At 52.8% G+C, this 26,780-nt stretch overlaps 10 protein-coding genes across 10 annotated transcripts; 5 read left to right on the top strand and 5 right to left on the bottom strand.

Annotated features, from left to right (window-relative positions):
- Positions 1-652: 652 nt before the first annotated feature.
- Positions 653-1,375, top strand: COL26b_005809 (uncharacterized protein; the record flags this gene model as incomplete). The annotated part of the gene is made up of 1 exon (XM_053178644.1): positions 653-1,375. One exon carries the CDS (start codon positions 653-655, stop codon positions 1,373-1,375), a length of 723 nt encoding a protein of 240 aa, XP_053037464.1.
- A 218-nt stretch (positions 1,376-1,593) lies between these two features.
- COL26b_005810 (uncharacterized protein) lies at positions 1,594-2,778 on the bottom strand (the record flags this gene model as incomplete). The annotated part of the gene is made up of 1 exon (XM_053178645.1): positions 1,594-2,778. One exon carries the CDS (start codon positions 2,776-2,778, stop codon positions 1,594-1,596), a length of 1,185 nt encoding a protein of 394 aa, XP_053037465.1.
- An 845-nt stretch (positions 2,779-3,623) lies between these two features.
- COL26b_005811 (uncharacterized protein) lies at positions 3,624-5,054 on the top strand (the record flags this gene model as incomplete). The annotated part of the gene is made up of 1 exon (XM_053178646.1): positions 3,624-5,054. The coding sequence occupies one exon, from the start codon at positions 3,624-3,626 to the stop codon at positions 5,052-5,054; it is 1,431 nt and encodes a 476-aa protein (XP_053037466.1).
- Positions 5,055-6,467: 1,413 nt separating this feature from the next.
- Positions 6,468-7,115, top strand: COL26b_005812 (uncharacterized protein; the record flags this gene model as incomplete). The annotated part of the gene is made up of 4 exons (XM_053178647.1): positions 6,468-6,537; positions 6,661-6,876; positions 6,934-7,019; positions 7,074-7,115. 4 exons carry the CDS (start codon positions 6,468-6,470, stop codon positions 7,113-7,115), a joined length of 414 nt encoding a protein of 137 aa, XP_053037467.1.
- Positions 7,116-9,035: 1,920 nt separating this feature from the next.
- COL26b_005813 (uncharacterized protein) lies at positions 9,036-10,331 on the bottom strand (the record flags this gene model as incomplete). The annotated part of the gene is made up of 1 exon (XM_053178648.1): positions 9,036-10,331. One exon carries the CDS (start codon positions 10,329-10,331, stop codon positions 9,036-9,038), a length of 1,296 nt encoding a protein of 431 aa, XP_053037468.1.
- Positions 10,332-13,976: 3,645 nt separating this feature from the next.
- On the bottom strand, positions 13,977-15,543 carry COL26b_005814 (uncharacterized protein; the record flags this gene model as incomplete). Its single annotated transcript, XM_053178649.1, has 2 exons — positions 13,977-14,577; positions 14,639-15,543. 2 exons carry the CDS (start codon positions 15,541-15,543, stop codon positions 13,977-13,979), a joined length of 1,506 nt encoding a protein of 501 aa, XP_053037469.1.
- Positions 15,544-16,225: 682 nt separating this feature from the next.
- On the top strand, positions 16,226-16,892 carry YAH1 (mitochondrial matrix iron-sulfur protein; the record flags this gene model as incomplete). The annotated part of the gene is made up of 3 exons (XM_053178650.1): positions 16,226-16,443; positions 16,495-16,601; positions 16,657-16,892. 3 exons carry the CDS (start codon positions 16,226-16,228, stop codon positions 16,890-16,892), a joined length of 561 nt encoding a protein of 186 aa, XP_053037470.1.
- A 316-nt stretch (positions 16,893-17,208) lies between these two features.
- On the bottom strand, positions 17,209-18,072 carry COL26b_005816 (uncharacterized protein; the record flags this gene model as incomplete). The annotated part of the gene is made up of 1 exon (XM_053178651.1): positions 17,209-18,072. The coding sequence occupies one exon, from the start codon at positions 18,070-18,072 to the stop codon at positions 17,209-17,211; it is 864 nt and encodes a 287-aa protein (XP_053037471.1).
- A 3,046-nt stretch (positions 18,073-21,118) lies between these two features.
- COL26b_005817 (uncharacterized protein) lies at positions 21,119-22,783 on the bottom strand (the record flags this gene model as incomplete). The annotated part of the gene is made up of 2 exons (XM_053178652.1): positions 21,119-22,244; positions 22,311-22,783. 2 exons carry the CDS (start codon positions 22,781-22,783, stop codon positions 21,119-21,121), a joined length of 1,599 nt encoding a protein of 532 aa, XP_053037472.1.
- A 3,223-nt stretch (positions 22,784-26,006) lies between these two features.
- COL26b_005818 (uncharacterized protein) lies at positions 26,007-26,682 on the top strand (the record flags this gene model as incomplete). Its single annotated transcript, XM_053178653.1, has 3 exons — positions 26,007-26,210; positions 26,282-26,310; positions 26,565-26,682. The coding sequence occupies 3 exons, from the start codon at positions 26,007-26,009 to the stop codon at positions 26,680-26,682; spliced, it is 351 nt and encodes a 116-aa protein (XP_053037473.1).
- Positions 26,683-26,780: the final 98 nt, after the last annotated feature.

Genomic DNA, 26,780 nt, shown 5'->3' on the forward strand with positions numbered 1-26,780 from the left:
AGAGCCATGCCCCTGCCATTAGATCGGGAACCCAATGGCCACTTTATGATCCATTCGTGGTAAGTTACGTCTCAACTTGGGGCCTCTCAACCATCAACTGACGCAGAAAAGGTCATCTCGGCTATGGCTGCTGTCACGAAGAGCCTCGCTTTCGGCGTCACAGCATGCACCACTTTTGAGCCCCCGTTCATTCTGGCCAAAAGATTTTCGACCTTGGATCATGTCACTGAAGGCAGAATTGCGTGGGTAAGGTTGTCGCAAAGCACAAGCCACTTTTGAGATAATTATTGACAGAGAACACGCAGAACATTGTCACCTCCTGGAGTGACAATGCTGCCCGAGCTATGGGCCTGGAAAAGCTTCCGGAACATGACCTTCGTTATAAATGGCGGATGAGTATTTAAGGCTAGTTTATAAGTTAGTAAACGTGCTCACGGTCATGTGCAGATATTGTTTGCCAGCTAACATGATAATTAGACTCTGGGAGGGGTCATGGGCAGATGATGCTGTGGTCAAAGACTCCACAACATCTACGTTTACTGATCCTTCTAAAGTCAAGAAGATCGTTCACCAAGGACGGTTTTTCAAATCCGAGAGTGCTCATCAGGTCGATCCCAGTCCTCAGAGAACCCCTCTTCTTTTCCAAGCTGGCATGTCGCCGGCTGGGTCAGCATTTGCTGCAAAGCACGCAGAGTGCATATTCATCGGCGACCCCAACCCGGCATTTCTTGCGGGCAAGATCAAGAAGACCCGAGACCTCGCCGCTTCACAGGGTCGAGATCCACACGACATCAAATTCTTCATTCAGTTTACCCCGATACTCGGTGCTACAGACGAGGAGGCTCAGGAGAAGTACGAACGATACAAGAAGTACGCAATTGGTGACGGAGGCCTCGCACTTCTCGGCGGCATCTCTGGCATTGATGTTAGCGAATTCCCTCTTGACGAAGAATTTCCTACGGATCCCAATCACCCCCTGATGGCAAAACTCACACCGCAGCAGCGGGAACGTCTCCTCTCTCGGCCACAGGGATATGAGAGGTGGACACCGCGAATTCTAGCCGAATTCCAATCCATAGGGGGGAGTGGAAACTTCAAGGTTGGCAGCGGCAAGACTGTGGCTGATGAGCTGGAAAAGTGGATCACGGTTGCTGACGTTGATGGCTTTAACATCGGACATGTTGTTGTTCCTGACGCCTGGGCAGACGTGATAGAATACCTCATTCCTGAGCTCGAAGCAAGGGGATGGTTGGGGAATGGGGATTACGCAGTCCCTGGAGGAACCGCAAGGGAGAACTTATACGCGACCCCTGGGGACCCCAAGCTAAGAGCATCTCATCCAGGCTACAAGTATAAGTTCAGCAGTCATGATTAGTATGTTAAGATGGCAATCCACTTTACTTCTCAATCCTTCAGAATGCAGAACTCATCACTTTCGGGCAATTTAGTGGCAGTTTATTATTAGGAACAGCGAGACTGAAGACGTTGCTGATGTACCAATGTTAAACGAATGGCCTGTCTGAGACAAGGTAAGACATCGTATTCTACTTCAAACTAGCAACACACTGAGAGAGTGATCCATTGACTTCCTACTCATCCTTCAAGTGCCTGGACAACCTGGGCCCAACTCTTATCGTTGTACGCACCTGGAACGCTGTGACCATCGAATAGACTGGCTAGAACCACACGATCTGATTGCTCGCCCTCCCAAGGCTGCCTTCCATGCTGAGCAATGATGTTGTCGTAAACAAGAATGTCGCCTCGCTGCCACTTATGAAGGACACGGATCTCATCCGTAATCTTCGACAAATGTTCCAGATACTTTTCTGGAATGGGAGTGCCGTCACCATACAGCTGTTTGGTCACCTCTTTCCTAGACCCGTTGCCCCCCTGCGCATTCTTCCAATATGCTGCCAGACCTGTGAACAGAGTCGGCAGATTTGTGCCGGGCTGCGTGCGTACTGCCGGAAGCCGGTGGGTCAAAACAACGCCATCTTCTATCCACTCCCATGTAGTATGCTCACCACGACCGTACCGGGAAATCTGAGCCTCAATTTTGGCCTTCTTGGTGGGATCATTGTCTCCTTCTTGAAAATATTTGCCGAAGGCCTGCTTAAGCGTTGATCCTCCCTCGTACTGACGGTCGAACTTGTACGTGACACGGCTGAGAATCCCCTTCTCGGTGATCTCGGCAATGAACTCCGGAATCTCATCCTTAGCGCGATTGAAAAGTTCGAGCGAAGATGAAATCGGGGTTTCCCCCCCTCTTTCAGGAGCCTTGTGGTTGTAAAAAAAGATGTACTCAGGAGCGTGTGGTACCTGAGGCGACTCGTTGTGGTTGTAAATCAAAACCTCCTTGGGCGCTTCGTTCGCAGGAGCTACATTGGGAGCCAGCAGCGGCCTGTTCACCACAATGCCAATGATTTCATGTGGCCTGTAACCGAAGGCATGGGCGAACTTGCTGAAGTCCTCGGCATTGTGGATGGGCAAACCTCGGAACAACAAAGTCCCATGAAGAGCAAGCTTCTCTGTGAGAATCCCACCGCGAGCCTGGAGCGACTTCACTGTCTGGATTATCGTCTCCAGTTCGACATCATCATCGTGACTTGATAGCCGTAGGGCAAGTGGGATCACCGTGCCTTCGGGGTGAGGAGCTCCCAGATTCCTCTGGTTGGTTGTTGGCAATTCAAAAGACTCAAACACCACTGTTTGTGACTCAGGGTCGACAGTGTCATTCGGAACGAACAATGACGAGTTCAGAGTGATTGCTGTTGCCATACTGTAGCGGGGCTGGGCTTGGTGGTCGAATTTGCAGATTAGTGGTAGTACTTCACGTAGTCTACTGGCGAGGGTGAAGATACGGAGACTGGCCGTTTAAATTTACCCTGAGAAACCGGCAGCGGTCCTCTGTATAATGAAACGCTGTCACACGTGCGACATGCATTCGGAACCAAAATCACGTTATCTTTGGGTTCAAAATCGTTGGATCCTTCTGATATGACGCAACACACCATCAGTAATGCTCTGGGATCCAGGATCAGCAGTTGGACGCATCAGCCGGTCAGGCGCCATCTTGAACGTTCTTCAATAACTCAACTCAACCTTCATGATTTGAAGCCGGCGATAAACCACCATCATGCAGCATTCACAAGCGACACTATGCGATGGATTATCAGAACTACTCACATCTATCTTTATCGTAAAATCAGGAAGTGACGGCGGATTTGCTGGGAACCTCCTCTGTGCGGGGTTCGGTCGCATTCGGTATCACAGTTGCCAGCCGAGTGGGCTTGGTGCACACTCCGATGAGGGGTGCCGATCATCGATATCGGTCGGGCCCTCCAGCCGGAGCACGCAATTCCTGTAGAGCTGGCGCAAGCCCTCCAATTATTGGATGCTAGATATCTCTTATCACCAACCACGTGGATGACAAGCAGCGATACCAGCAAGACACCGATAATGTCAATTTCTGGCCGTGTTACGTGATTATGGGCACCTGATTGAGAAGATGTTAAGCGGTGCGTCGGCGCTTCTTCAACAACTTCGATATCTGTATCATCACAACTTCGAACAGATTCCATTTAATCTCTTCAACCGCGATCATACTCGAACCTCCCGAATCGATGTCTCTCAAATCAGTGCAGAAAGGCGTTATTGAGTCCAATGAACCAACTACAACTATTGCTACTGGACAGGATCTTTCGGAGCCCAGTCAAGATGGTCCCTCGACGCCCCCATCCTCGATACCGTTCTTCAGAAGCACCCTATTTCAGATTCTGGTCGTTGGCATATGTGCCTTCAGTGCTCCCGGCATCTGGAGCGCCATGAATGGCTTGGGTGTGGGTGGCTCTCAGAGTCCGAATCTCGTCAATGCGGCCAATGCCCTTCTGTACGCCTTCATGACAATAACTTGCTTTGCTGGACCTTGGATGACGAACATCATTGGGTTCCGATGGACGCTTGCGATAGGCTCCTTGGGCTATCCGTTGTATGCCGCCGGCCTCTACGTCAACAACAGAACTGGCGCAACCTGGTTCGTTTACTTTGGTTCAGTTGCGTGTGGCCTGAGTGCGGGCTTCTTTTGGAGTGTTGAAGGAGCCATAAGTACAGGCTATCCGGAACAGCACAAGCGAGGACGCTACATCGCGACGTGGTTTACCTTCCGAAACTTTGGTAACATCATTGGAGGGGCGATATCCTTGGCCATCAACCACAAGGTCAACCAAAAAGGCAAAGTTGGGTACCACACATATCTAGGCTTCATCGCGATTCAGTGCTTGGGCTTCTTCTTCGGCCTCCTTTTGTCGAATCCTGAGAAGGTCAGACGCGATGACGGTACATCAATCGAAGCTCCGCGAGGAATTCACTGGCGGGAAGAGAGCAAGCAAATGTGGAAGCTGCTCAAGAGTCGATCCATCGTCCTCCTGATCCCCCTGTTCTGGTACTTCGGATGGATACAGGCCTATCCCGGCACCTACCTGGCCACTTACTTCACCGTCCGGTCTAGAGCTCTGGGCAGCTTCATGTCTGCAGTTGTGGGAACCTTCGCGACGTGGCTGGGCGGATCTCTTGTCGACCTACCCTGGACTAAGAATCGACAGACGCGAGCCATCGCGACTTATGCCCTGATTGCCTCACTCAATAGCGCGACATGGATATGGGCCGTCATCATCCAGAATGAGTATCGATTTACGCTTCCCGTGTTGGATTGGGCTCTTCAGGGCGAGTTTGGTCGAGGGTTCGGCGTCTACATGTTCGAGCGGATCAGTCTTGGAATGGTGGAAAACTACATTTACTGGTGTATCGGCAACCTCTCGGACTCCCCTGGCGACCAAATTCGGTATAGCTCTTTACTTCGGGGTAGTGAGACGGCCGCAGTTGCCGTTGGCTTCGGTGTTCAAGCCGTGCCAACCGCCCTCATTGCAACGGCAAGCATCAACCTGGGTCTTTGGTTCATTGCTTTGCCATTCAGCTACTTTGCCACCCTTCAGGTTGTACGGAAGTTCGACAAACTGGACCGCAAACGGGATGAGGCGGAGTCGGTGGGCCGGTAGTGCATATTTCGGTGAAAGCTGATGCAGCATACGAACTCCTTACCTCCTTGGTGTTGATTGCAAATGTTTACTGATCTGACAGTGGCACTACTCGTGTATGTATTGGAGCGGGTAGAGATGTGGTCTAATTGCTTTGACGTTATACTTCGATCCTGCAGGATGTTTGTTTGCTTTCATTCCGAGACCCACGCTCTATCCGGGATGCAAACTGCTCTTGGACATGTTGACAGACTAGCTTCTATTGGCCGCGGCGGTCTAGGCAACTCTCTGCAGTGCCTTTTTTGGCATCGCCAACTGTTCAAGCTGCATATTTCAGCCCTTACAAACAACCCCTGACATCATCTTGCGTCATGTATGTGAGTGGATAATGGATAGTCATATTCAAGCCTTACTCTTGAATAAGGGCAAGGAAGACGTCGATCATTGCCAGCGAAATGAGATATTTATCGAGATTGTTGAACGCCCAATCAGCTTCATTACGGGTGAAGTCTAGAACACCCATTCGAACCCGACACTCGGCAACCACTTGAGCATTAACAGGCACAGTAGAGATACAGTTCTGACATCCCCTCAGCTGTTAACGATTGGCATGGCCATATCCTGCCGCGCTGACTTTTCGGCTGAATATGGCCTCAATCAAATGCCAAGGTAACGTAAATTTCAAGAACCTTTTAATTCCCAGCCGTCTCAAAAAGAAACGCCGAAGGGCTTCTGCAGCCCATGTCGTTGCTTGCGGCCTGAGATTCTTCATGATATGATGCCCCAGAACTGGAGACTGGGTGAAAAGTCTGCTCACAGAGATGAACAGCGCAGCGACGATCATGCCTGTATGCCTGTAAGTGTAGGGTCGTATCCGTCAATTACCCACTGTGGAAGGCTGGCGCTGAAATGACTGTCGGCCTTGATTCGCTCACACTTCCAGCTGAAGGCGGGGAACGTTGCATTAAACAATACTAAATACACGGGAGCGGCTGCACCCGTGGTCAGGTCCTGGCTCTTCTCCACACGGGACGAGATTGCTGCTTCCGCGGTAGCGTCACGGACTCGCTCGGAATTTGCTTTTTTCGGGGATTTGAAGGATTCCCATCCTATTCAAGATCTTTAGTGGCGCCTTACTGGATACTGTGCTTCCAAACAACTCGTGTTGAGTGGAAGAATGTGACAGGTGCTAGAAGTTGAAGCCCAGCCCAAATAAAGTGGGAAGCCAAGCCAATATTGTAACGTGCAGCCATGTCATCCAAATAGGAAATGGGTCACTCTGTCCGGCATAGCCGGTATGCATACTATCGTGACTCTGAATGTTGAATGTGTTTGCCTCGAGGCCGGGACCATTGTGGCATGCTTCATGATGTGGCGAGACTTTTGCCTTGGGGGCCGGGGGAGGTTGTCTCCCGATCACAGTAGCCGGGCGCGATGAGGTCCAGGATCGACTTGAACAAGGCAAGCAAGAACTGCATCGGCCAGGACTGGTCTTCAACTGATGGTATGTAAACCAAGTATATAAACCGAGGTCGAAATCCCTTCCAAACATCTATTATCATCAGCATCAGCATTCATCTCGCCAGCCTCCAGTCAAACACCAGCCTTACAAGCTCCAATCGTTTAGTCTCCCGCCAGGAACTCTTTAAGAACATCAAAATGCAGTTCACCACCGCTCTCATTGCCATCTTCGCCAGCGTTGCGATCGCTGCCCCTACTGGTGACGGACACAACGGCGGCGGCTCTACTCCTGCCCCCTACGATCCTTGCTCTGGATTGTACGACAGTGCCCAGTGCTGCGCGACCGATGTCCTCGGAGTCGCTGACCTTGATTGTGCTTCCCGTAAGTTAAAAGCTATATTAATATTGATTAATTGAACCGCACCCTAATCATCCATAGCCACTTCGGTTCCCTCCTCTGCCAACGACTTCAGAAAGATCTGCGCGGTTGGTGGCCAGCGGGCTCGTTGCTGCGTTCTCCCTGTGGTAAGTGACTTCGAATCTTGAACCGATTTTGTGTTCGTGTCTAACAACGAACAGCTCGGACAGGCCGTTCTTTGCCAAACTCCTGTTGGCGTTTAGAGTAGTCGCATCCGACGCTCATAGGCAAGTAGTGCGCAGCACTCAGCTGACTGGTCTTGATCTGGAGGTACTGGTTGAGATGGATGTGGTAACTTCACTTCACTTGAGGAATTCTTGATCGAAATGGAACTATGTAAACGAAGCTCTGTTCCGTACCAATAGCAGCCCGTCTTTATGTTCTTTCAGTTTGTGCACCCGTGATTTGCGTTTCAAACGACGGCTTACATGTAGATGTAAAGAACAAGGCGAATGAAGCGGGCTTTCGCCTCCTCACCTCGTAGACAAACAGGATCAACGCCAGAGGTAACTTGACAAGTGGTTTGCAGCTATATCCCATGGCTATCAAGCGTGAAAGAATATGTTAATCTCTGAGTCTTCAACATCCCTTCCTTCGTACCGTAAAGTTGAGATTGTTCATGACCGTGACCATAGTAAACCGATTGGTGGTGGGGTACCCTCCTCTCGAGGTCCCAATCCTGATACCCCTGAGATTCTTCATCAACTTAACTTCGCATCGTAAAAGACTTGCATCCGCTCTCATCCAGTCGTCAGTGCAACTCTCAGACACATTGTCGCCATTTACAGATACTCCAGTGATTGTGATTTTGCATGGTCGCCGCTCTGGCTCGGACAACGTCCGGATGCATTTGTAGTCGAAGCCATCTAGATCGAAGTTCTCGACACGAGATCCGTTGTAATCTCTCCTTATGGCTCGTGTGCTAGACACTGATGTTCCTTCGTATGTCAAGCACTTTCTATCAGAGACGTCATTTGGGCCTGCCACTGCCTTGATGTCGAAGCCTTCGTAGGCGAGTTCGAAGTATGGAGTCGGAGGTGAGAGAGCTTGTTTATTAGGGCTCAATGGTGTGATGCCATTGAACTGTATTCAGATTAGGTCTTCGCTGTCTTGCTGCGCTTTTGGTCATTTCAAATGCTGACTTACGCCAATATTGTAGTTCGTTGTCACGATTCTGCAAGCGCTCTCTTGAGTTTGTCCAAAAGAAAAGCTCATGAAGAGAATCAACAAGAAAGGTAGATGGAAGAGTTGCTTCATTCTGGTTCAAGTCAACTCTGGTTTCAGTTGAGAAAATTGAGTGATAGTTTTCACTAATGTCGAAGAAGGTGATGTACTGACAAAAAGCGACGACCAACACATCGTGTCAAAAGGTGCGGAGGTTCTCTTAAATAGTCAGGGTGGCCTGTGACTCCTTTTGTGAGACTGGTGGTACAACAAAGCCCCGTGGAACCTACTGCCCGATGTCCGAAGTAAGGTTTCGATTCGTACGACTCAATTATCCTCAGGTCTCATTCATATTGGTTTCACTAAGACGCCGCCGCTTACATTCCCGCATTCATGATTGACCAGATGATCAGCTTCAGGGGATGATATCTGTTGAAAGTCTTTCTACTGAGTCTTAACAACCGAGCCTGGTTTTATGAATCACGTGTTTACTAGCACCTTTGACTTGGGTGGCAGCCCCAGATGTAATATGTATTGGCGATTTCCCACTGTTGTGTCACTGCGTTAGACTGTGTACTTGTGTTGGCCGAGTACAACTTGTATCAACATCACGACTTGATGTTTAGTATCAATTCCTAGATTCGTACCGCTCTTTGTCTTAGGCCGTGGGGGAACTTTTCGATGTTGAGTTGCAAGTTCAACTCGCACGGCTGCATGCTTGAACATTTACGTAGAATTCTAATTCAATGCAGAGACTCAGAGATTATAAGCCATTAAAGTTACGACTTAGACTATCCGTGCTCAACGCCCGAACTATACCAAGAACAAAACATCCCAAAGTCTTCCCAGAACTACACAACCTGCCATGCTTTCACGCTACGCTCCGAAAATACCCAAACCATCACACTTCTTGCATACTATGCCTGCTAGGCAAGAGTACGGCCAAACCACCGCTTTTCTCAAGGCAGACACTGGGAATACCAAGGGTTGATGACAGTGCACTGGGACCCCGACACACATTGAGTCTCTCCGGTGTATCCGTTTCCTCCACACTGCGCATACAAAGGCTGACCTCCACCAGCAGCTGGCGTAGGTCTGCACTGTGCGTAGTACGAGTCCATGGTGGAACAAGCGGCGTATGCTGGGCATGCCGTCGGACCGGTCCAGCCATTGCCGCCGCATTGCTGGTACAGACCCTGAGTGACCTCGCCGTTCGAGGGTGGTTTGGTGGTAGTCGGAGTCACGCTGGTGAGGGTTTTCAAGGTCGTCAGTGTCGAGGTGGATGTTCGGACAATGGTACTTGTCGGAGTGCTGCTACCGGTGTTCTTGCTCGATGTTGAAGTGGAAGCAGAAGAGCTGGCGGAAGAGCTAGTAGTAATCTCAGAGCTAGAGGCAGCAGCACTGCTCGCAGCCCGGGAAGATGAAGCAATAACCGTGGTGCCATACGGCGTCGCGCTTGCGGAAGCAGTGATCGCGATCCTGCTCTGTGGTACCATCGAGACACCACCAGAGATGATTGCTGGCCCAGGGATGACATAGTCATTGAGATTGTCACGGTAGATGTTGTAGTAGATACCAGGATCGTTCGCTCCATAAAGCGCGGTGCCTAGAACTCCAGGGGGGTTGTACGTGCCTTCACCCGTGATCTCCAGGTTGATGCACTGGGGATAGCTCTGGGCTCCGTTCTGTTGGCCGGCGCTGTGGAGGGCAATGATGTCGTGGCGGAGGACATAGTGGCCTGGTGCAATATTAGACGGGATGCGAACGAGCCACGCGTTCCCGTTGGCGATGAGGGCACTCGCAGCCCACTTGTTGGTTTGCTGAGGAGGGTCGATGAGGCCGGCACCGTCGATCTTGAAGAAACGGAGGGCTGTTTTGTCAATGGCATTGCATGGGCCGTTGCAGTTGGCCAGGAAGTCCATGACAGGGCCTTTATGACTGTCTGGCCACTCGGTCCATTGGAGCTGGATCGTATCGCCGGCAGCTACAGTGATGCGACCTTTGCCGGAGGCGGCTTGTTTGTGGCAGATAATATCGGGTGCGTTGTAAGCGCTTGGGTCGACAAAACCGTTGTCCTTCTGGTCAGCAGACCATCCGGCAACCAGAGGTGGGTTGTTGGTGTATGGGTCTTGTGTTGGGATGTAGTTACGGTAGGAGACGCCGTTGATGACGATGTTCGTTACATGGCCGTGTGCGGCAACGGATGCAACTGAAGCCAGTGCGGCTACGATACGGGACGTCTGACGGATGCCCATGGTGTCTTGAAAGAATGGAATGACGATGAAAAACGTCCAGTGAGAAGTGATCGACGAAGCTAGTAAAGAAAGACTAGTGGTTAGAGAACTGTGGATGGTGATATCCTAACTAGAATGCTTTCCATAAAGCGGCCGATCTTCAGCTCTTATACTCGCAAAGTCTTTCAAGTTGCGGATCTTCAACAACCGTGGTCGAACTAGGGATAAGGTGAGTCAAGCATCCCAAGGATTGACGGCCCCTGGAGGGGTCTTAAGTACGCGAAAGGGAGACGTGAGGCGCCTGTTGCCTCCCTCATCGGGCGTCAGAATGACTTGTCAAATTCACTGCAACGTTTAGAAAGCTGAGTGAAATTACTCTCCGAAGGCTCATCGGGCTGCGCCGAAAAACCTGTGTTTTGACGAGAATTTACCGAAACCAGAGGCGGCCGAGAAGCCTCAGAACACGCCACGACGGGTCGAAGACCACTCGGGAGCTTCCCTACGAACTAGTAAAGCGCAGATTCCAAGGCAAATAGGCTATAAGGTTTTGGAGCTATTCGCAACCGTCTATTTGTGGCGGCAACAACGGAAGCCATCGCGTCCAGACCACGACCATGTGGCTTTCTGGAGCTGGCAAGAATGACGTTGGAATCGGGCTACACTCATGGTGGATCCAGAGGATATCCAAACCTCAACCTGGGCTGCTTCGACGACAGGACTTTGCCCATTTCTCTCCGTACGAACTAGGAAGAAGAAACAATAGTTATTTCTTATTGCATCCCCGCGGACTGTTTGCGATGGGCGGCCCGTGGTGTCCATCGACAAGGGCGTCGGCCGGGCGAACCGATGCATCGTCCAACCAGACAGCCGAAAAGTCTCCAGAAAAGCCATCGAAAGTTCCACTTGAGACATCTAGGCTAATACGTCCGGTAAGAACGTCTCAGTCACCACGCCCAACTAGCGTCATCCCAGGGTCTAGCCTCCTGTTAAGATCGATAGTCAGGAGACGTGTAACCAGATGTCTCAACGTCACCTCTTTTCAAAAGACGCCGATGGCCAATCGCCTCTTTTCCATGGGAACAGAAGCCTCGGCAGGGCAATGGAGAAGAATTCTGACCGTCTCGTGAGTCCAAAAGGGAGATGGTAACCATCACCATGTCTTCGCCTGATTGCAGGAGATCAAATCACAAGTTAGCGACTTTGGAGCGGAAGCAAGCGAGGTTTCCATCCGAGCCACCGTTCTTGATAGCTCGTGTCAACTTGCGACGTCTCGTTGAATGTCCTTCGACATGCGATGACCACGCGAGAAATAGCGCTTCAATCTTCCCAGGGCTGTACCAAAGGGATAGAGAAAGTGGACCTGTCACGTCAAGCATGTCTTTGCCGCCGCAGTTCGCCGCAATCGGAGTCTCAACCCATCTTTAGCGTAGAAGTAACCGAATATGTCTCTCCTGTCGTCCGAATCCGTAAAAGGTCCACCCAGAAGGGGGTGACTAGGCGGATTCGAACAATCTCAGAACCTTGGCAAACAGATGATGTGCGGAATAATTTATTTCAATGAACTAGCTAGGCTCCAAGGCCGCAGCACCGGTAACAAATCTGACAGGTGCCAGGCGGCAACCACCCCAAAGGCAAATCTGCTGGTAAACAGCGATGTTTCCATCCCGGAACGGCCCCGCCGTTCGATCCTTGACCCGATCCATCATCAGCACAGCTGCCTGTCTGCCACATGGCTATGTGTGTGCAACAGCAAGATTTTAGCACCAAGACACAACAACCATCCCAAATGATGTCCCAGGTTCGCGTGGACTAGCAAGCGGCGCGGCAACCTGCGCATGGCCGTGCATGCGTATTTTACCCGCGGAGGAAAGCGCCGGGGATCACGGCCCCACAACGACCGGGCCCGGCGTAGGCTCCGTATAGGTGAACAAGAGCGCCTTGACGCGGCGTTCGAATCACCACTTGACTCAAGCCCGGAAGTGGGGACAAGACCGAAGCGATTCAGGCAGAGACAAGATGTTGAATCCGTTCAAGCGAGGGCGCCGAGACACGCAGCCTCGACACCGCCGGAACATTTCTCTTCCCTTGATTGCGCCAGGATGGTGGACAGGTATGATGAGGTGGCAGGCCGGGCGGCATCGTGGGTAGATCTGACGCCGCCCTTGAGTAACGAACGGAGTCGTCTGTCTCAGCCCTCGATGATGAGAATATGCAAGAGCATGACAGGGAACAGAACAACCATGCATGCGTGCCGCACTGTCGAGCGCGCGACGCCGATGGCGACGTGCTTGAGAATGATGCAGATGAGCAAAAAGGCATTGAGAGCCGATGTGATGGGGAATAGAGACGAGCGGGCCATCGTGCGATTGATTGATACCCGAACAACAAATAGAAGAGTGGAGCTTGCGGCCAAAGACAGTTTCGAAAAAGTCGACAGAATCATTGATTTTCCTTGGGACAATATACGAGACAGGCAGAAAGAGGACGGACCATCGCAGGACTTTTATCCAAGAATTGTTCCTGCGGTAGGCTGCGATGCAGACTCATCCTCGAGGGGGCGGCCGCCTGGCATCGCCTCTTCAGGTCGTTATCGGCCCCCAACCCTCCACGAGTTAGCGTGAGATATTTGCAGCACCCCGACTAAAACGCCAATGTCACCCCAGGACGACCAAAGTCCCATGACATGAACCCCAAATAAACCACGGCCTGGACGGCCCGGTCCACGGGATTCCTGGAGAGCCTCGGATACTGAGGCAAGGCTTGCAGACGACATGCCTTGGCACAAGGGCGGTGGTGATGGTGATGGGACGACGGAGGCGCGTAGTGCGGCAAACGCATCCCGCGCCCCTGGCTCGCCGTGCCTTCTTGTGCGTCCCCTCTTCTTGGTTCCTGTGACGATTGTGACGAACCTTTCTCAAACGAGCACTTAATCCGAGGGCTAGAGGGGACCTCGCGGCGGGAGTGACTGGTTGGGATGAGCCCCACGGTGTGTGACTGACAGGAGCCATCATGACATCCTGTATGCAGGCACCCGTACGACGCAGGCTTCGGTGTGCCTTCGCTCCAGGCTTTTATTCATTCTGCGCCAGGTTCCAGGTCGTACGGAAGGGAGGTTCTAGCGAAATTCCACAGATACGGACCACATCTAAATGTGACGGCGAGGTGACACGGCTTGCCGCACGACATGACGCACGTGAGGACGAGATGACGAGGAACACAGTAGGGAGTGGGTGAACTAAATTTAAAACACAAGAGTTTCTATTAGGGGTATGGCTCAGCGCGAGAGATGCTAGCTGAAGGTGAATTACGAGCGTTTTCTTGATTTTGCAGGTACGGCCGTTTCTTGTTTTGTCTTGTATTTCAGGAAAGGGGTTGTTCTTTTCTCATTGATGCGGGTTTGTACAATAGCAAAATCTTAGAAGGAGGATATCATACCGTATCTCATCATCGTCGTATAGGAGAGTGGTTCAGGGAGGTCCCAAAAATATGTCCCCGAACGCCTATTTTGTTTCCCGCGTCGTCCCAGTATACGTCTAGCACAACAGCAAAACAGCTTTTTCACGCACTCTCTTCCCACTCTCGCTCTTTCGAACTCGTACTCGGTTGTAACGACCAGTCGTTGTCTGTTGGCGTGTGGTTCTTTGTTGCTTACTTGAAGCTTGGCATCTAGAACTCGCCTTCGGCACTGTTTCCAATGATACCGGCGGTCCAGAGACCAACAAGCCCCCACCAGCTGACCTTCCAGCCCCGCCAAAGGCCTTCCTTGCCCTGTCCCTTTCGGAACACGGTCTCGGCGACCTTGGGCTTGGGTGCCCTGCCCCTTCTGACCGGGGCCGGCGGGACAGGAACCGCTCGCGTACCCTCCTCATTCATAATGTAAAGCATGGTGCCCAAGACGCCATTGTACCGTCCGGCCGGAATGATTGTCTCCATCAGCTGATCCTTGCTGGCAAGAGCACGGATGTATGTGGAGGTGCTCAGGACGGCGACCTGGCCACGACGCAGCACGGTCTCGAGGGGAAGCTTGACGAAGAGAGCAACTGAGGAAGCACAAAACTTGGCGACGGAGAAGGTCGTCGGCGACACTCGACTGTCGATTAGGAATCGTGTGCGGAGCACCAGGGGTGTAGAGAGGGTGAGCAGGGGGTGGATAAGCGAATGCAGAATCGTGGGGAGAACGAGCGGTGAGGGGCAGACGTAGGAGGGGAGGGCTCGGAGGGTCGCCAGCGTGCGGCGAGGCTGCTTCGAAGTCGGGGTGACGAGGAGTCTATCAAAGTATCAGCAACAACCCCCAAGAGCAGCTGGTTATCAAGGATGGCATGACATACCGTGTGCGGACCAGGTCCAGAGGTGCAAGAATCAGGCCGGTCGCTACGGCTGCGGCCGCGGCTACGCACAGCGAAGCCCACGGATAGGGCGATGCGATGTCAATGAGACGGTCGATATCCTCCTTCACGCCGAGGTCTGGGACGTTGAAGAGGGCACTGAGAGCACTTCTCGACCAGTTCTCGAACAAGGACGAGAGAATGGAGTATAGGAAGGTGGCATTTGAGCCCTTCCACACGCCCCACGCACCCTCCTTCTGCCACAGCTGCCCAATAACCTCCATCAACGAGTCTGGTCGTCGAATGCTGAGCTGATGTGGCGGCAGCGGCTGCTTCGCTGCCGGGGTGCGAGGAGGGGAGGGTTCGTGCTGCCGGGCATCCTTGGGTTGGGATGGCGTCGGCGTCGTCGGGATGTTGGAGGTGAAGTATGCAGGCTCGTCGAGGTCAGAGTCGGACTCAGATCCAGGCTCGTCCCAAACGTTCTTTCCAAAGACAGGTTGCTTCTTCTCCAGCACGGGAGAGGCGAGGGGCGTGGGTTGCTCGGAGGCGGGTGGTGCCAGAGTCAGATCATCATGGCTCCGGACCTGCAAAACCGTCTTGGCCACCTCGAAGGGCTGGGCCATGAGGACGGAGGTGTATTTCCATAGCAGCTCGTCGACGAGGTCCCTGACGGTTTGGACAACAGAGGGAGAAGGCTCGCTGATGTAGTCCTTGTAGTCGATATCGGAGAAGATGTCGCGTGCCTTGGACGCGTACCGCTCGCTGGTCGCATTTGCAGCATGGCGGGCGAAAGGCTTGGGCTGAGAGGCAGCAGCAGCAGCAGCAGACGTGGGATCGGGAGCCTCGCCAATGGTCGGCGGCCTGTAGTAAGGTCTGAGGGGGTTCACCCCTTCTCGCGGCGTCGACATTTTGGTGTTTGGCGGGTGAATTTTGCAGCTCAAGGCTGGTGGTGCATGATTTGAGGAGCTGCCCACCGCTCCAATTTTGCATGATGAAATGGAAATCGCTCGGAGATAAGATTAGCGGGGCTCTTAGCGGGAAGCCCAAGCACGACAACCAGCAAATGAGAAAAAAAAAACACACAATGACTGCCCAACACACGCGCTTGCCCGCTGCTTGCGTTGCGCTGGAGAGGGGTTCCTTGTGACGCTCGGGCCATCCGTCCTTCTTTCCGTCATTTGCCGTCAGCGCCCGCGAAATGGACCCTCCGGAGGCGGAACATCGCGAATCGCCGGCCGATAAGGCCGAGGGGTGTGGGCCTTATCGGAGCTCCCACCACCCAAAGGAGCCTATAGAAATTTCTCTGAATCCAATGACATCTCCACAGTGCCGCTTCCCTTGCGCATTTATTCAAGCGAAGGCTTTCCAACGCTTCTTCGGCCCCCGGCTTGCTCACAGCGCCAACCAACAGAGCAAACACCGACAAATTGCGGTCACATCAGCTCAACCGCCGTCTCTGAGGGGCATGCCTTTGTTTTTAAGCCGTCCGTAACGTCCGATCATTGTCCTTGTCCAGCGCATCCGATTGTTCTGCGCCCTCCCACGAATATCCCGAGCAAAAACCCGCCGAGAACCGGACCCTGCGATATTATGTCTTCCACCAGATCTCTCTACAGGCTCGCCGCCAGCGCAAGCAGGCAGGCTCGTCCTTTGCAGAAGCAAACCCGATCCATCTTCAGTTCGACAGCACCCTCAAGGACGATACGGTCATTCGCACTCAACAAGCTTCAATTGCCCTCGGCGCGCAGCTTCTCCGTCTCGGCCTTCAAGTCGCATGGCCACATTACCCCTCCCAAGGCGGGCGAAGAGTAAGGATGGACACATACAGGTTTTGAGAGCTCTTGCTGACAGATACGCAGGCTCTATGTCACTTTCATCGACAAGGACGGCGACGAGTACAAGATTGCCGTCAGCGAAGGAGACAACCTCCTTGACATCGCGCAAGATAATGACTTGGAGATGGAGGGTATGTGCTTGTATCTTTCACTTGCTAGAAGGCAGGGGCTGACTTGATGGATCAGGTGCGTGTGGAGGCTCCTGCGCCTGCTCGACCTGCCATGTTATTGTCGTCGACGAGGCGCACTACGACAAGATGCCCGAGCCCGAGGATGACGAGAACGACATGCTTGACCTCGCATTCGGCCTGACCGAGACGAGCAGGTTAGGATGTCAAGTCACAATGACAAAGGAGCTCGACGGTCTCAGGGTCAAGCTGCCGTCCATGACCCGCAACCTCCAGGCCAGCGACTTCTCATAAAAGGACTTTTAGCATGGGGGCGTTCGCTGCATACCACTTCATTTAATCACTCTGTACTATATTATACAATACCGCGCAAAAAAGGAGGGGTCACGGGGGAAAAGTATGGTGTGTTCTTAAGCAAGCACGGCATCACGGTTTCGGGACGGATACATCAAGCTTGGGCTTTTGCTAGACATTTGGCGGGTATCAAGGATGGTTGGGAGGGAATGAAATCACTCCTCTAAGAACATTTTTGCAGAAACGAGAAATTAAGCCGCGCCGCGATCGGGCAAACGGCATGATATTTTTGTTGTCTCAAACCCTCCTCTCCAAATCAAGCCTCCTCCAGTGCGCCCTTCTTCAGTCCTCCGCCGCCAGACGCAATCAGGTCCAGGAATCCCTTCTTCGACATGTCGTTGATCTTCTGCTCCCTCCGGTCAACACCGATTACACCATCCTTGCGCGCCTTCTTCTCCGCCTCGACAGCTTTAACCTGTGCCGCTCTCACGGCGTTGAACAGCTTCACCACACCTCTCTGCGCGACCTTGCGCAGCCTCTTCTCACCCTCCAACATCTCTCCTGTCGAGGTGCCCTCCTCCTCCGCCGCAACCAGCACATCGCGCACGCGACCCTTAGACTGCGCCTCCTTCTTCTGCGCTCTCAATTGCCTCTTCGCCTTAGCCTCAAGCGCGATATCGACAGCCGCCTTGGAGGCCTCGAAGGCCTCGGTACTGCGAGCCAGAACGGGATCCGCGCGTTTCGCGTTCGAGAGCTTGGTGGACAAAATCTTGGAGATAGAGGTCGAGAAGGCGGAGGGATCGTTGCGCCTGCTCTTCTTGCGCGGTGCGCCGTCCTCGTTGTCGCTCGCTGCTGCGTCGGAATCCGACTCGGACTCGTCCGTTTCGCGAGGGGCGTCCCTGGGCTTTTTGGACTTTGTCGTCTTGGTCGGCTTCTTCAGCTTCTTCGGTGCCGGGCGGTCATCGCCGGAGCTAGCGGAGTCGGAGTCTGAGGGGGCGCCGTCATCGACGGCTGCGTTCATAATATCATCGTCGTCGGAGTCGAGAAGGTTGACTGCGTTGAAGCCCTCCTCCTCGTCGGAAGCGGCCTCGGGTTGCTTCTTGAATTGTCTCTTTTGCTTCTTGGACGGCGGCGCGAGGCGACCGTCATTTTTCCTTTTCGTTGTCGAGGATCCGGCCATGATTGCGGTGATTTGCTGTCGCAATTGATGTGTGAGAAGTTGGAGTTGGATGAGGATAACGGGTACAATGTACTGGCGGCAGAAAAAGTTCCCAAGTAGCCGTACCAAAAGTCAAAATTTTGGGCGGTCTGAGTGGGGCGGCTACCTTATCACCGGTGAACAGACCGAGATAAGAGCTGTCGACCGAAGCACACCGAGAGGAGTGGAGATACTCACCCGGAGCCGAATCGGGTCACCTGTGCTCGCAATAGCCCCATCTCGGTGATCGGTGAGCCACACCATCAGGAATCACACCGAATCGACGGTCCATCAGTACCCGGGGCAGGCTTCCGCGGGGACACAGTTCGTTCGTAAAGTCAGCCGCAGAAAACATTCACCTCCATCATCTTTCGTCGGATTTGCGGGCAAGTTTCAGAAGCTCAGCCAACATCGGGCCAGCTATTCCGTCATCCGTCGGGGACCATCCCAAGTGTCGATTCTTACCATTTCGGGTCCTAGAGACCGAGCCGATCGCTAGGCAAGCCCAACCTCCACTTTCCGGCCGCGTGCTTCTAGATCAATTATTTATGGATCAAGCTTTCGCCTGCACCAAGCGACGGCTGCCTAGTCAAAGCCAAGGCGGCCACTGGACAGCATACCCTGTACAGTCGTGAGAGTTCAGATGTCCCCGGAATTACCGGGTGTTTAGATGGCTGCCAATGGTCGGGGACTTTACAGACTAGCGTTCGTAGGCATAGAGTTTAAGCGAAAGCTTGCGATTTGCATTCTAGGAGTATCTCAATCCCGCTTCTACGTCGTAATTCGTACAGCCCGTTGACTACATGATGCTGCTGAGTTGCTGAACGCGTCCGGACCGTGGAGTCCTCCGTCGAACAACCATGGACCTGATGCTCGGCCCTCGCTGCATCTCGGGTCGTGGCACCCATCAGCTGTAAGATCTTTCAGGGTGTTTCAGCTGTAGCACTTTGCATCACGACTAATGCTCCAGCGAGCCATACGCCTACTTTCCATACAGCATTGTATGAGGAAAGCCTCTACGCTTCAGCCAATGACAGATAATTGCGAGCCGCTCTCGACGCCGGTATCTGGCACCACATGATGGCCACCCCAGATACTTGATGATTACTTGAAGTTTGTTACACGTCTACTTTTCATCTTTCGTTTCACATCTTTATTCGTCGAATCGAATCGGCTCTCCTGAACACCGCCCTTGGTGAATCGTGACGCGCACCCTTGCCTTAGGGAATGGTAGCAGGATAGTTGCCGAAAGGCTGAGACTAATTGGATCCTCAGTTGACAGGCTATCGCTTCCAATCTGGGCCATTTTATCCAGGTTTCGAGTCGTACAAAACATAGTAACTTTCAAGATGATGCTGGGCTTTTGTGCTGCGTCTGTGATTTTTCGTATCGAATACGTTAGCCGAGTTCCGTAATTAGGTTCGAGTGTTGTCAACAGCCCTTAGTCGCAGCGCTACAGCGCCCTTATTCGACACGACTCCACATGCTCGTGCTCAAATGTAGTTCGCAAAGAAGATCCTCATCCGATCTCGTCTCAAATCTGCTGGTCGCCCAAGTACATCGTGCCAGTCGCTGCTTTAAGTGCCTCGTTAGTCGTAGATTGATCACAGTAACTACAATTGTAATATGTAGGCCGGGTGATGTCAGCGGCGTTTGCTGTTCTGTGTGTTCTGATATTTGGATGCTGCCAGGGACGCCAGGGGTTTCACTCTGGTGATGACGAACCGGAATGGGGATCAGGGGAAACCGTACTCCGGCCAACGACGGCGATGTTGTTCCAGATGAAGGCAGTTACTACACCGATGTTATTGCACAATTGCAGCATAGACACTGTAAAAGCTAAATGAATCATCTCACTGCGAGAAATCTGTAGATGGCTAGATGCACCCATCTCTTGCTGAGCTTTCGGGTGACTTGTGCATCAACAGCTCCTCATAGTTGTAGAGAGCACCTCAACGCCGCCTCATTAGTAGCGCCTTTTGCAACATACGCGCCCCACCATCTTCCGCCGGCTTCTCGAACGGGCCGTTTCATGACTGATGCGATTCAACTACTGGGCACTAATCTCGTCGGGCACTCCCGAGATAGTTTGGCGTCCTTTGTCTGTCGAAGCGACGGTCGGCTACGAAGCGCCAAATTGTAGTCTCCAGCCCCGTAACACAAACACGAAGTAGAATTTTATGCGGGCAAATAGATGCCCGACAAACGAAATGTCAATTTTTTGACCTTCATGACTACAGGAGAGCCTCGTCCCCAGTCGGACTCGAGTAAGAAGCCGTCTTACACTCTAGGCACGTACGCCTAGAAAGCAGCAGGCGGTCTTGACGCGAACGTCCTGATTAGGCAAGTCGCCTAACTACACGTGGTAAGCATTCCCGCGGAAGTAATTCTCGCCTGTGAGCCGACCCAGGCCAGTCCCTGTTTCGACCTCTCACAGGGCGTGTTTACGCTACGTGCCGTCAGAATGAGGACTGTTTAACTGGAGAACTAATAGCACGCGGTGTCCCATGAGATGGTCTGTGTGCATCAGAAGAGCTCCCGTAGCGCAGAAAATAGGTTCTCGGAGTGACATGTACACCAGCCCGAACTCGAGCCCGTGTCGACGGCGAGGGCACGGCGAGCGGAGGCCGGACGGGATAGCGGAATAGTGGGGGTGAAGGTAAATATTCCGAGGAACACCCCCGTCTTATTGAGTTATCCATCATCTCCCTGCCTCCAGAGAAACTCTCTACAGCATCTCGATATCGTTGCGAGGCCATCACCAAAGCCCACATGCTGTCGCACAAATTCTCGTCGTTTCTCTCGCAACACCAGGATAAACCGATACAGTTCGATTTCGTCTGAAGACAGTGGCAGCGGTAAGTGGATGATCTTCTTTGCATCTCGTCCGGCTTTAAGCTTATACACAGAGCACCGTCGGGCTCTACGCAGCGCCTTCCAAACCTCCCCCAAACACGCGAAAGCCGGGTTCGCCCCGCCATCACTCTCCTTTACGTCTGCGAATCTGAACTCTCTCAGCCCTACCCACCTACACCTTGACATCTTCAGTCGAAACCAATCCCATCTCTCTGTCGGCCTTCATCTGCCTCTGCAGCTGTCTCGCGCGCTTCACACCGAACCCGTGGTTGAAGACCTCGCGGATGTCCTCGAGCGTCATGTTCTTCACCTCGGGGTAGCAGAAGTAAATGGAGACCCATCCGAGCACGCAGATAGCTGCATAGAACCCAAACGCACCCGAGGGCGTCGTGTTCTCCATTTGCGTTAAGAACGTGGATGCCACAATGATGTTGGAGCCCCAGCAGGACATTGTAAGCATCATCGTGCCCATGGCACGCACCTCCATCGGGAAGAACTCACTGCTTAGCCACGCCGTGTTTCCGATACCCGACGAGTAGAAGCCGACAAAGAACACCATGCTCACGAGGACAATGATAGCCGGTGGCCCCACCGTGGCTCCTTCTCCGAGGGATAAGTCGTGATTGATCGGAATCCATTTGAAAGCCACCGCCGCAACGATCAAGAATAGCCCCATGAACTGCACCGTGCAGAGCAAAATTCTCCTCCGGCCGACTCTGTCAACGAGCAAAAGATTGACAACAGTGAAGATAAAGTTGGTTCCAGCGATGATGGTTCCGACGGCAACGGGGTTGTCGAATCCCACAAGAGAGAAGATGAGCGGGGAATAATACATAAGGGAGTTGAAGCCGCTTAGTTGGCTGATGGCCATCAAACCACAGGCCGAGATCAAGGCGCGAAGGTTTGCGGGAATCACGTACAGCTGCTTGAGCACCCACCACTGTGACTTGCCGGCGTTCATATTCTTCGCTTCCTCGACGTGGAATGTGATGTGTCGAACCTTCATCTGGACCTGCTCTTCCGTCCCGTTCGGGAAGATTTTTCGAATGACTTTCTCGGCCTCCTCAGACTTACCGTGATAGATGAGCTGTCTGGGAGACTCTGGGCAGAAAGGCAGCAAACAGGCAAGGATTATGGCTGGAATCACGCCTCCCCCAACCATGTACCGCCACCCGCCCTGTACGTGCGCAAAGCCAGCACCGACGCCATAGCTTACTAGCTGTCCACCCGTGATGCACATGTTGTCGAGACCAATCATGCGGCCCCTGTATTTGGCCGGAGATAACTCTGCAATGTACCTAGTCATGGTTAGTCTACGTTCGTTTTCGCTTCGTTTGTTACATAGGGTGGACTTCAAGGCTTACATGGGGATGATCATAGCTGCAGAGCCAACGCCGAAGCCGACTACAAGGCGGCCCACTGTCATAACTGCCAGGGAGAACGATGCGGCTTGGAGGATGGCCCCGGCGGTGAACAAGAAGCAGCCAACATAGATGGCAATCTTTCGTCCGAAGTGATCCGCCGTGGCTCCAGCAAAAATGGCACCGATGAAGGCCCCGCCGGAGGTGATCGAGGTGATAAGCTCTTTCTCGGATGAGCTAAGGGTGTGTCCAAGATCTTGACTAATGTACACCAATACAGCAGAGATGATGCCGGTGTCATAACCAAAGAGCATGCCTCCGATGGCCGCAGTGATAGACACCAGCCACGAGAACTTGCCAGTTTCGGTTTGTTCTATTGAGTCAAGCTCCTCTAGTGGAAGTCGGCCTTCGGAGGAGAGTTTGTCCAGCACAGACTCCTTGTGCTGGACAGATTCCTTGGGGTCTTTGGTGTCCATCTTGGCTTGCAGCATACCGGGGTAGACTAACAACAATCTTCCTTAGAGGAAGTAGAAGGCGGATTGGGGTGGGCTATGAGACAAGGTGGTTCTTAGATCTGGTGATAGCAGGCTTCTATGGAGCAGATGTCCGTTAGAATCTGGGGTAAACCAACATCTTATATCGTTGAAGAAGTCTGGTATTATTTTTGCGCTTGAGAGTGATCATTCGCACGTCTTCGTCCTTTTAGCGCGCGTTGGATGAACATCGATAACCCAGCTGAATGGTAACATGGCCGCCGTGCTGCCTTAAACCGCTCCAACAAGACATCGTCCGCGGTGATAATGACCCAAATCAGACAATGCCATCAATCCATCTGATATGAAATCCGGGGAAGAGGATGGCGATACGATGTTGCGAGCCAATCACGGGGAACCTAACCCAAATGACAAGCGTGCCGGCAGTTCTCCAATACCCAGCCCAGCCGAGCCGAGTCAGGCACCTTCACCCCAGATTTCCCCAGGCTTTATCTTTGACAACCTACCTAGACAGTCACTTGGCGGCCAACAGTTTATAAACCGCGGGATTCTTGGCCAAGTTCAGGGACGCATATGCATCCCCCGGGGGTCGATGCATCAGCTAATCGCCACGAGCTTAGAGCGGCGCCGGTGGAGTTTGTCGGTTTAGCGGTGATGCATGGCGTGCGGGGGAAAGTTGCCGTTTTAACAAGGAATAGGCAACTTGTGTGCTAATTCCCTCGCGTTTCCTATTTGACCCCCTTTCAATCCACCGTCTCCCTTGTTTTTTTCTACGAGGCCCCCGAAGGCCCAACATTCGCGCGCCAATTCGCCCTGTTACCCAAGACTTTCCCGCTTGGGCCGGGTTCAGTCAACCGGCCCCTACAACACCTCCGAACAGAGCAATTCCAAAGTTGTCATAAACCAAGAACCGCAGACTTCGCCGGGCGGACACCGCCGCAACACACGTCTCGCCTCCACCACCAAACCAGTTTACCACACACAATCGTCTCTCTGTGTCTCTGCTCCTCCCCCATGAATCCCACGTCGCCCTCCAGTAGCAAATCTCTGCCCACAGGCTCTCATACGTCACTGCCTTAGTACGGTGCATCCGCACGTCGGCGCATCGAAGAGATGCAGGATGCCTCTAGTACCCGGCGGGTCCAGAACATGAGCCGTATCCAGACTCGGACGAATCCGTGTAATGTGAGTCTTTCCTTCTCTGTCTTTTCTTTCCCTTTTCATCGCGCTCTGCAGTTTGTTTTTTTCGTGGCGTATCTCGGCCCTATCGCTGAGACCGGATGACATCTCTTGCATAATTGCCTGAAAGAGCCAGTTGAGGTTCAATACGCCGTTTAATACCTGTTTGCTGACAATTTATTGTGTTGTCAGATCTGCAGACTAAGGTGAGTTGTCTCCGGTGGGATATCAACCGGTGGGATGGATATTGTCCCTGCGCCTCTTCCTCCCTAGCCGCGCATCATCCACACCCTCAGGCCTATGTGCCCTTCATCTCCACGTTACTCGACATTGGCGTCTATCGTGCTATTGAAGACCTTGTTATCTGACTTTTTGATTGGTTCCACGCACTAGACATCTGAAATGTAAGCGAGCCCATGGTGCGATGTGCATTATCTGTCATCTCGCCGTGCCAGTCAACTGGGATCTGAACCGACCTCCTGGGGATGACTACCAAGCCCCCCTCTTCCTCAGACTCGGAGAAAATTCCCCTGATTGTCCAGCGCCTTGTTGACCCAGGCTAGGTGATTCCAATCGTTCAACATGTTCAAATTGCCGCAAGTCTGGCGTTGAATGTACGCGTGGCTATTCTGTCCGGTTCAGACATACGCTAAACCCCAGGTTCGTGACCAACCGCGTCTTTGACGTGACCAGCATCAAAAAGAGCAACTGAACTAAAGCAGAGACTTTCCGCAAAAGTGTTCAACCGGAAAGAGGGTCAGGGGCTGCCCGAAGCGAGTACAGTTTTGCCAACAATCAGACTTGGGTCCGGACTACGAATCGATCATTCAGCTTCGTCGACGAGACAGAAGATGTTGTCAACATTCACGCCTCTAGCGTCCCAAACGGCGAAGGTGACGGCCAGACCAATGTGTATCTTGGGGCGCCACGCCGGGCTGACTCTCCAGATTACCTGGCTTTGCTCTCGGCACCGAACTCACCGGTGCCGGAGCTAAGTTCCCGAAATTCGGGGTTGAGCACCCGAGGCTCTCACAGCGATCTACGCGGTGCGGATAGAAGGCAACGGCCAGCTAGACCGAGACGATCGACAAACTCGACGACTTCCGAGGCGGTGAATCGCTCACCAAAGCTACAGGCTCATGCTGAAACACCAAGCTCGAACGCAAATACGACTACCTCTTCCATCGTGATCCCATGGGAGCGCCTCGATCTCGGAAGCGAGATCACCTTGGATTTCCCAAATTTCCATCTCGCCCTCGAACCGATTGAACCAAATTTCGATGACACTCTTACCCCCCATGACCGAACCTACGTCGAAACGCCTTTGTGGCCTCTGCGAGACCGCCAAGAGGCGTTCTTGTACCGATACTTCATCGACAGCCTAGCGCCGCTTTTTGATTTGTGCGACAGCGGGAGACACTTTGCGAGAGTAGTCCCCAAACGTGCGGTGTATTGTCCAACCTTACTCAATGCCATGTTTTCGGCTGCGGCGAAGCGACTGAGTCGTACAATGGGCGTTGATGCCGTTATTGCGGATAGGTACCACCAAAGATGCCTTCGGTCATTGATTCCGGCCTTGTCTTCATCGACTGCAGTAGTTGACGACAACTTACTCGCAGCGGTGGTGATCCTTCGGTTCACGGAAGAGGTCGACATCGGTTCCATGACACTCGAGTCTCATTTGATGGGCACCAGGATCCTTCTAGCCGCGCAGGCGAATGCCGCCGACTTCAGTAGTCTTCGACTGTCAGCATTCTGGCTTGCACTCCGGCAGGAGATTTACATGGCTTTCGTTCACACTCGGCCCGTGCACCCGAACTTCTTTCCGAGCATCCGAAGGATATTGGAACGTAAAGAGGCTGACGATACTACGGCGGACTGCTACTACGCCAACAAGGTCATAGGTATATGCGCGGCATGCCTTAGCCACTGCTATGGCCAAGAAAACCACCATGGAAGGTCGTACGTCGAATTGAAGCAAGAGCTGGAAGACTGGTGGAGGGAAAAGCCATGGTACTTTCAACCCATGTGGGCGAACCAGGACGCCGGTTTATTCCTTCCGGAGGAACAGTACATTACGGATGCAGCGGTCACCGGTTTGCAACATTATCATCTGTCGCGCATGTTGTTGATTGCACACAATCCCAAGGTTCCGAGGCTCGGAACCGCTTTCCGAGTGATGGAGGAAGAATTGAAGCAAACTGTCCGAGTGATATGCGGGCTTGCAGTGGTAAGTCTATCTCGTTCAGTTGAGCTGCTCTACGTCAAAGATACTAGCGGCTAACGATACTTTGGACTCAGGCAAACGAACGAACCGCACCGGCTCATGTGTAAGTCTCCCGCTGGCCCCACACTGCCCGCTCCGAAAACAAGGTCCTAATATGCGGACAACAGCAACGGGTGTATAGCTATTGCCATGGCAGGCGACCGGTTTACCGACCGAAAAGAACAAGAGGAGTTGTATAGAATCCTCCTAAAAACCGATAGAAGACTAGGATGGCCTACTCACGCAGCGTGAGTCCCCCTGTTCGGCCCGATTACATTACACCCCCGGAACCTGCTTTGCTGACTGACTTGCTTTCAGACGAGCCCAACTTAGAGAAGCTTGGGGCTGGGAAGAAGACTCGCCCTCGCCCCCATCCATGCCCATTGCCGGCATGTTGAACGCCAATGCCCGGGCGCGCGACGCGGAAAGCACATAAGCTGAGAGATGGGACGAATGTGAACTGATGTTTTCCTTGTAGATACTATTTATAATCATCGATATTTCAAATTCCACCATCATAAAGTCAATTTCTAT

This window comes from Colletotrichum chrysophilum, assembly GCF_026319265.1.
Source record: "Colletotrichum chrysophilum strain AFK26 chromosome Unknown scaffold_40, whole genome shotgun sequence".
In the NCBI taxonomy this organism is placed as follows: Eukaryota; Fungi; Ascomycota; class Sordariomycetes; order Glomerellales; family Glomerellaceae; genus Colletotrichum; species Colletotrichum chrysophilum.